Source organism: Oncorhynchus tshawytscha, linkage group LG23, assembly GCF_018296145.1.
Source record: "Oncorhynchus tshawytscha isolate Ot180627B linkage group LG23, Otsh_v2.0, whole genome shotgun sequence".
In the NCBI taxonomy this organism is placed as follows: domain Eukaryota; kingdom Metazoa; phylum Chordata; class Actinopteri; order Salmoniformes; family Salmonidae; genus Oncorhynchus; species Oncorhynchus tshawytscha.
The window spans coordinates 5,138,848-5,148,124 of NC_056451.1; the positions used below are offsets into that span (position 1 = coordinate 5,138,848).

At 44.0% G+C, this 9,277-nt stretch overlaps 1 protein-coding gene across 1 annotated transcript; it reads right to left on the bottom strand.

Annotated features, from left to right (window-relative positions):
* Positions 1 to 368: 368 nt before the first annotated feature.
* LOC112236443 (keratinocyte differentiation factor 1) lies at positions 369 to 8,596 on the bottom strand. Its single transcript, XM_024405036.2, has 4 exons — positions 8,043 to 8,596; positions 6,180 to 7,297; positions 5,744 to 5,821; positions 369 to 2,988 (listed from the first exon to the last, which is right to left on the bottom strand). The coding sequence occupies exons 2-4, from the start codon at positions 7,276 to 7,278 to the stop codon at positions 2,897 to 2,899; spliced, it is 1,269 nt and encodes a 422-aa protein (XP_024260804.1). The 5' UTR covers positions 7,279 to 7,297; positions 8,043 to 8,596; the 3' UTR covers positions 369 to 2,896.
* Between the last annotated feature and the right edge of the window lie 681 nt (positions 8,597 to 9,277).

Below are 9,277 nucleotides of genomic sequence, written 5' to 3' on the forward strand. Positions count from 1 at the left end.
AAAATTAAAGCAGTTAGATACAATTACAAACATGACATTACATTTCACAGCACATTGGTAATAGAAGTGACTGTGTGTGTGTATGTGTTCACGGAAACATGTATGGAGCCAGCACATGGAGACTTCCACGATGATTGGACTGACGTACATGTACAGGCGAGACCTGGCATACACATACCCTGTGTATTCTGCACCAGGATCAGGGAACTCCTGTTGTATATGGGATACCACACAGGAAGGTATAACCACTCCGACATGTCTGCCAAGACAGCTCCAATTACCACCAGACAAAATTGTCAATAGGCACAATACCTGTATCGGCTGGGAATTTCAACAAATGATGCACACTTACATCAGCAGAACACTGCTTCTGTGGAATTATGTCGTTTATTCAACATGAACCTGTTAATACATATGAAAGTTATCAAAACACTTAGTTTAGAATATGTCGACATATATTCAGCAATTGCATTCTTCTCATATTACTCTGTATGCTACTGACCTATCCAAAGCTTCCTCCGGTGTCTCACCATACATCTGCCTGTATTTATTAAACTCAACCTGCTGGAGGTTTTGTTGGTGATTGCGTGAGGAGAAACAGCTGTGGGCAAGGTTCTGACAGATAGGTGTGTCTTGGTGTAGCAAGGGCAGACCCGAGAAACACCCATAACCAACCACACACCCGAGAAACACCCATATCCAACCACACACCCGAGAAACACCCATATCCAACCACACACTCAAGAAACACCCATATCTAACCACACAACCAAGAAACACCCATAGCCAACCACACATCATAACCAACTCGCGTTTGGCTTCAGTCACGTCCGCCACCATTTCTTGAGGAGCAAGCCAAAAAACAAGGCCGAAATCAGCAGGTGCAGTACCCCTTTAAGCTGGAGCAGGGCAACAATTTTCAGTTATTGTGGTATGCTGCTCCCTCCTGTGGTGGTCATTTAAACTGACACCAGGACAAGCAGGATTCGGATGTAACCTTCATTAGGTTAATGTTTCTAACACAATTCAATTCTTCCAAACATAATCAGGCAGACATGAGTCAAGATGATAAACTCAATGACACAAATCCGTTATCCACGGACAACTTGGGAGTTTTGTATGCTTATTGAAATGTGTCAACATCCAAGAAAAGATACATTCTCTGTGCCAATCGGTTTAGAGAAGGTATGTATACGGTCATGTGACCTGGCATGAGGTGTTAGTTGTGAAATAACTATAATTTCATGACACCTCACACAGGTAGAACTGGAATGCAGAGGGGGCAGAGCCAGGGAAAACAGGAACAAACCCCCACAGAGCTTTGCGACTGATTCATTCTCAAAAGCAGGTTCATTTTCTTGATAATGCTCCCCTCTGCGATGAACTACTCAGGACAGATGGCAGGATTTTATATCCTTTTGTCAAAACCAGTCAAACGAGTTCCTCCTTTTTCTCTGAGGGCGGAAATAGGCTGACAACACACTGACCGGGGGGGGGGGTGTGTGAGAAGGATGACAACAGTAATTTGAGAGACGGGGAGAAATACAGAGGTACTGATAAGGTAGCCCAACAACGTTGCACAGGCATGTTGCTGTGACAGGGTGAGCAGACAAAACAAGTGTGCAGGAGTAGTTAGTGCTGAAATAATATAAGTTAACACATTACATGGGAAGGAATGATTGCAAGCTTGACAATAAACAACCAGTACAGGCCTCTTCCAAACATAAAGCCTACAGTAGCTCTTTTTGCCCCTTCTGCTGCATAGCTGACCATTAACATAAATCTGATCAAATGACAGAGAGACTAGCCCAACAGCAAAAACACAAAATTCCAAGTCTTCCTCAATAATAGACATATGTACATAAGCAGCACAGAGCAATTTTCAAGACTCAATGGTCCGAATCCGAATCCAATACTTGACTTGAGTTAAACACAGGTGTCAATGGAGCTCGATCTCAAGTTAGGATGCAATCCAATGTACATACCAAAACAATAAGGATACTGTATTAGATTTAAGTTAATATAGTTATCATATATTAGATAAACAGTTGAATTAAACAGTAGCAAGTTGGCATAAACAGGCAAGCGGATTCATTCCTTTTATTATTTTTATAAAAATGTACCTATAGATTGACTTTTTTTTGTTTTTTTTGTTTAAAAAGTGACCAAATGCCCCATTTACATTTTCAAAGGAGATGTTTACACAAACCACGAAGCAACATTAACTTAGAAAAAAAAAGAAGTTTTGTACAAAGTAACTCCTTTGACACTGAAAGTAAAGTATGAAGCGAAACCTGCTACTGGGTCCAAATGGTAGGGTGTCAATTTGCCCTAACGCACTGTCACATGCACACTTAAACAGGGACGGTTATGCATTAGGATCAGTCACTTTACTGAGAACGGAGTTAAAATGGCATGGAGTGATTTTAGTGTCTCTGCTTGGAGTGGCAAGGCAACAACATAACTGGTATAAAAACAACTTACAACATAGCATGCAAATACAAAAAAGTCCATAGTTTTCCCGTTAATTTTTTTATATTTTTAAATCCCCTTGTTTTTCAGATGTTCAGATATGTGCCAATTGTGCACCCGTAGAGTGGTGCCACCATCTCTCCCTTCCCCATTGCAAGCAAGCCTCACTCACGGTTCCATGGTTTGGAAGGACATGCTGATTCCACACCAGAGTGAAGAGATGGCTTCAATAGTCCCACACTTAACATCCTCTCAGTCTCTATAGATGGCCTTCTACTACAGTTCCAGGGAAGCATGACAGTGTTGGAGAAACAATAGGCTGATCAACAAACATTTCCCACCATCACACAACAGCCGGCCCCACTTCGGTTGAGGCCCGTGAGAATGTTGTGCCCTGGACGTTGTGTTGACCTTGTCATGACGTTCAGAGGACGTGCAGCAATGGGGCCCCTGACGAGTCAGTCTCTGTGTCATGCTGGTAGTGAGAGTAGGCTGCAGCTGAGCTGGAGGAGTCATCTAGGAGGGCCAGAATAGAGAGAAACATTTACCAGCCAGCATTGGAATGGACAGAGACTACAAGGTATAGCAATAGTTGAAGTTACCACTTTAAATGGTTACTGAACCACACGATACCTTACGGGACCGGTTTCCTGGACACTGATTAAGCCTAGTCCTGGATCTAAAAGCTACATATTCTCCATTGAGCATTTTTATTTCCAGGGCTAGCCTTAAAATCTGTGTCCAGCAAACTGGCCCTTCATCAAATAGAAATAGAAAATGACATTCTGACAGATGATATCCTGGCACACTCCCACAGATGCATATGGTGTGAAAACACCACAATGTCCCTCCATTCAAAAGGCGCTGTAACAAGACTCCCGCCCCTCACCTTCTATTCTCACTACCGTATAACAAAAAAAGCTGTAATCAGGGTTACTCCCCAAATTCCATAATAAACCGTTGACCATTATGTGGCAGGCATTTAATGTCACCTGATACGCTGCCTGAGGGGACGACATACACTACCTACCCTGAGCAAATGGGGGAACTGAGATTGGATGCAAGGGGTGTATAAGGTGGCAGAGAGGGGGCGGTGGTATAATAGCCAGAAGAAAACAGCTCATGGAAAAAGGAGGAATGCGAAGGCTTTTATTCTCCAGGAGTCACGTCAAAGCACGGTATGCCACTGGTGATCAGAGAGGTTAGAAAAAGCCTGCAGCTGCACTGGGCACTACGTTGACCATAGACTTACCGGAACAGTCAACCCAGAGGTTAGGCCTACTTCCTCTGCTGCCTGCCGCATAGAACCCAGGGTTAGGTTCATTAGGGCACGCAGCTAGAAACATTTAAAAACCTTTTGCAATGGAAAATGAGCGTTTGTAACAAGTCGAGCTAGTCCTTCCCTGTTCCAGTCCGTTTTCTTCCGTTTGGTACCTAAATGAACACTGCCCAGGACAAGTAAAGATAACCATTCCATGAACCACAACAAGGAAACAATGTGTTATTGTTCTGAAAACATGTATTGGATCAGATATGGGAGATTATTTCCAGTTTAGAACAATTACATTGAAATGCTACAGAACCCACCACACTGTAAATAGATGCTGGCTCAGATTCGAGATATACAGTGCATTCGGAAAGTACTCAGACCCCTTGAATTTTTCCACTTTGTTACATTACAGGTTTATTCAAAAACTGATCAAATAGTTTTTTTTTCCTCCCCTCAAATCTACACACAATACTCCATAATGACAAAATAAACAGGTTTTTAGAAATGTTTGCTAATTCATAAAGAGAAATATCACATTTACAATAAGTATTCAGACCCTTTACTCAGTACTGTGTTGAAGCATCTTTGGTAGCAATTACAGCCTCAAGTCTTCTAGGGTATGACACTGCAAGATTGGGAGAAAATCTCAAAATACAGATGAGAGGATCTGCAGAGAAGAATGGCACAAGCTCTGTCAGGTTGGATGGGGAGCGTAGCTGCACAGCTATTTTCAGGTCACTCCAGAGATGTTCGATCGGGTTCAAGTCTGGACTCTGGCTGAACCACTCAAGGACATTGAGACTAGTCCCGAAGCCACTCCTGCGTTGTCTTGGCTGTGTGCTTAGGGTCGTTGTCCTGTTGGAAGGTGAACCGTTGCCCCAGTCGGAGTTCCTGAGTCCTCTGGAGCAGGTTTTCATCAAGGATCTCTCTGTCTAGTCTCCCAGTCCCTGCGCTGAAAAACATACCCACAGCATGATGCTGCCACCACCATGCTTCACCGTAGGGATGGTGCCAGGTTTCCTCCAGATGGGACTCTTGGCATTCAGGCCAAAGAGTTCATTCTTGGTTTCATCAGACCAGAGAATCTTGTTTCTCATGGTCAGTCCTTTAGGTGCCTTTTGGCAAACGCCAAGAAGGGCTGTCATGTGCCTTTTACTCAGGAGTGGATCCCGACTGTCCACTCTACCATAAAAGGCCTGATAGGTGGAGTATTGAAGAGATGGTTGTCCCTCTGGAGCTCTGTCAGAGTGACCATCGTCTTTCTGGTCACCTTCCTGACCAAGGCCCTTCTCCCGATTACTCAGTTTGGCTGGGCGGCAAGCTCTAGGGAGAGTCCTTCCAACTCATGCAGTGGTTTTTGCTCTGACATGCACATTTCAACTGTGGGACCTTATATAGAGGTGTGTGCCTTTCCAAATCATATCCACAGGTGGACTACAATTAAGTTGTAGAAACATCTCAGGAATGATCAATGGAAACAGGATGCACCTGAGCTCAATTTAGAGTCAAATAGCAAACGGTCGGAATACTTGTGTCAATAAGGTATCTGTTTTTTTGTTTTAATACATTTCTAAAAACATGTTTCTGCTTTGTCATTATGGGGTATTGTGTGTAGATTGATGAGGAAAAACATTGTATTTATTCCATAATTGATTAAGGCTGTAACGTAACAAAATGTGGAAAAGGGGTCTGAATACTTTCCGAATGCACTGTATCTTATACAGTACACCATCTATGGTATAGGGAAGTACAGGGTCTTGATATAGTAGTAATCTAAGTACTGTAAAATAAGTGGCAAACAATGTTACCGTACGAGCAGGTTTGGCCTAGACTAGCTAGACTAGGGCACGTTTTCTAAAAGCATCTCAGAGGAGTGCTGATCTAGAATCAGGTACCCCATGTCCTAGAAATCTCATTCATTATGATGTAAAAATACTAAACTGACCCTATATCAGCCCTCTTACTGTGAGACTTTGAGAATTCATATCCAGAAGTACTTACTTATTCCACTGTAGTGCCTCATCTTCCTTGCTAGTTCGTCCGACCGTGTCAGCTCCGACACTTTCACCTCAGGCTCCACTGTGGTAAAAATACAATGTAGAGTTACTCAAACATAGATGTATATGAAAGAAAACGGAGACTCAATGATACCGAAGAGATGAGACAAACAGTAGCGCACCAAAAGCATTTCAGCAGAGTCATCTACAGAGACTATGATTATAGTTTTGGTTTGCAACAAACATGTAAAGTAAGAATAGGGGAAAAGTGGGTGGTTAAATAGGAAAGTAATTCATTGTTGTAATTCAAATAATTCATTATTGGATTTTCTGACTTAAATTGAAAGACAAAACATTATCACCTTATTCTCTCAAGACTCTCAATACCTGAAATGCACTAGTTATTTTGAATGTATAGATGAATGTGGTAACCCTCTTACTCTCACTGCTGTTAAAGGTGTACGTCATTGTTTCATTGCCACTGTCAGGAAGGAGGGTCCCTCGGTCGTTCCTCCCGTTTGCACGCGGCTGCTGGTGCACTGGCTCCTGGGCCTGGGAGTTGGAGTTTTTGTTCTTCTTGCCTTTGCGCGTGCTGATGCGGATGACGCCGTGCACCAGCCTGCACTCTGCCTCCTGCTGCTCCAGGTTGTAGTCCTGAGCAATGCTGCAGATCAGCTCGCTGATCTCATTGGTCTTCCTTGAGAATGACGAGTCCGACGTGCACTTGGCAAGTTGGTCGATCTGGTGCAGCGCGTAGAGCTCTAGAAGTTTCTTGGTGATGAGCGAGTCAATGTCCGTGCCGCTGTCGCTCAGGTCGTCCAGATCCAGGTCCTCCCGGGAGTAGATGGTGCTGGTGTTGCTGACGGGACGCTGGCTGTCGCCTTTGCCGCCAGGACGCGTCCGCTTGGGGCCCGACGACGTGGGATAGACCACCGTCTGGCCCCCGATGCGGACGTCCTTGTAACGGAAGCTGTCACTGGGAGGCAGCTTGGAGGACTGCTTGGCAGGCTTGATGCTGGGCTCCAGAGGGATGCCGCAAGTGGGCTTGGACACGGCCACGCCGTTGGGGGGGTGGGGCTGCTCAGGGTCAGCCTTGCCGGGGTGGTCTGTGGAGCTCTCGTTGTTGACAGGCAGACAGAGATCCCGGCTGCCACAGAAGCCACAGGTGAGGACACAGCAGAGGAGAGCCTTGCAGCCACTCCAGCCCATAGAGGCACAGGAGCCACATGCATTTGTGCTCTGGGATGAGTCCGCTGAGCCAGGGATGAACCCCAGTGTCTCTGACCCCCGCCCGCTGACGCGTCGTGTTGGGGGGGTTCCCCTGCGGCCTTGCTGGCCCTCAGAGTGACGAGTGTGGTCACCATTATACTGTTCCCGTGTATTGTGGTCGACATGGGGGTCCTTGTAGGGCTCTTGGCTGGCAGTACTGTCTCTAGAGATGGTGCGGCCCTGCTTGTAGCCGTCAGCCCTGGTGCTGTGTCCCCTGTGTTGTTTGTCGTGGCGGGACTTCTGAGGAGCCCCTGTGCTGTGGCCAGGCATGGCTCAAAGCACCCGGGACCTTTCAATGTGATGGGAACAATGAAATATAAACACTTTATAGTCATATCTGGGGCGGCAGGGTAGCCTAGTGGTTAGTGTTGGACTAGTAACCGGAAGGTTGCAAGTTCAAATCCCCGAGCTGACAAGGTACAAATCTTTCGTTCTGCCCCTCAACAAGGCAGTTAACCCACTGTTCCTAAGGCTGTCATTGAAAATAAGAATATGTTCTTAATTGACTTGCAGAGTTAAATAAATATCTAAACACAGTAATTATTATGCTTACTAATCATCTCTTTTGCCAGCCACAGTCACATGAATCATTTCCTGTTGCAACAAGTAGACTATTGACGCCAAACATTGTACTAATACTGTATTTTGAGATACAGCCCATAGTTAGTTGTTGTAGGCTACTTTGCTGATACATGCTTTAATCATGCAATTGGAGAGCATGCCATAGGAAAAAGTCAAATTCTGATATATTTCAAGTCAATCTACATCGCGTATCAATTCGGCTTGTGGAATTGTCACAACGGCTTTGTTTTGGATACACTTTCCGTGCGTGCACTCGGTCTGTTTTGATCGCGTAGGCTACCCAGGTATGCTACCTTTGTAGGTTAATAAAGAAATTGGAAAGTTTGTTAAATATGACTTTTCAAAAAACAAACACCTCATCTATACGGTCACTTTATGTTGGGCTAGAGTAAAGCTTGTTCGAAATGAGGGTAAGCTTCTTCATACGGTAAGCATTTGAAAAGTCAACTTACCGCATAAATCGCTTGGGTTACTTTTGGCAACTCTTGACGCCGATAAAATTACGGAAGTCCGTAAGGAAAACGTTCTTGCTTTGAGTCGAGTTTGTGTGTATCGGTCTCTCAACTCTCCACCTGTGTTTTCTTCACAACAAAGTCAGCCGATTCCAAGACATATAACTCTCTACCAACCCTAAGCTTCTTTTGGTAAATTCCAGTGTTCTGTTCCTTCGTCTGCCTGTATAGGTTATTACCTGCGGCTACAGGTAAATCCAAATTCTACAACACCCACCCAGAGGGAAGACATGACGATCTGAAATGTTCAAAATAAAAGTCCCTCGCGTAATAGTAGAACATGTCAATAAACGAATAATTGCCTTCACATGAACAATATAAATATTTAAGTGACATTTGCAACACGTGTTTTAAAACATGTTCCAAGGCCAAATACCCCCAATGCAAATCACTGTATATGGAATATTATTGGCGTGTAAAACAAACTATTCTAGGTGCCACAGTAAAAAAAATATTGTAGGGAATACTCTGTAGGGTCTGTGGAATGTAGGCTATATATGGTGTCTTTTCGTGGGGCTCTGAATAATACAGAGTGTTGCTGGCCTTTTACTCCACCCATTCCATTGCCCACAATAAGAATCACTCCGCCCTCAAACTCAACTCTGGACCTGGAAGATAGCGCCACTGTTTGTTTTCATTGTCAGGGACCGATTTAGACCTGGCACATCAGGTGGGTGTAATTAGTTATCAAGTAGAACAGAAAACCAGAGCAAAATCTATTTCTAGGTGTCGCAATAAAAATATTGTAGGGAATACTCAGTAGGGTCTGTAGAATCCATATATGGTGTCATTTCATGGGGCTCTGAATAATACGGGGTGTTGCTGGACTTTTACTACGGCCAATACATTGGCCACACTGCAAATTACTGCATATGCATTACATAAGGGCTCATAGAGAAAAAAGTATAATTTGTGCTGATGTAAAAGTGGAGTGGGGAGTACTCAGTAGGGTCTGTGCAATCTATATGTTGTATCATTTCATGGTGTACTGAATAATATGCAGTTTTGATCTACTTTTACTGTGGGCAAACACTTTAAAATGGGTTGCCTGAACACTATACGGCACAAATGTAGCACTGTACTGGAAAAACGATTATTTGTGCCGATGTTTCATTTTTAAGTTTTTCTTTCAGTAATTGTAGTGACTTGATTTTAGCAGAATCCCAAAAGTTATT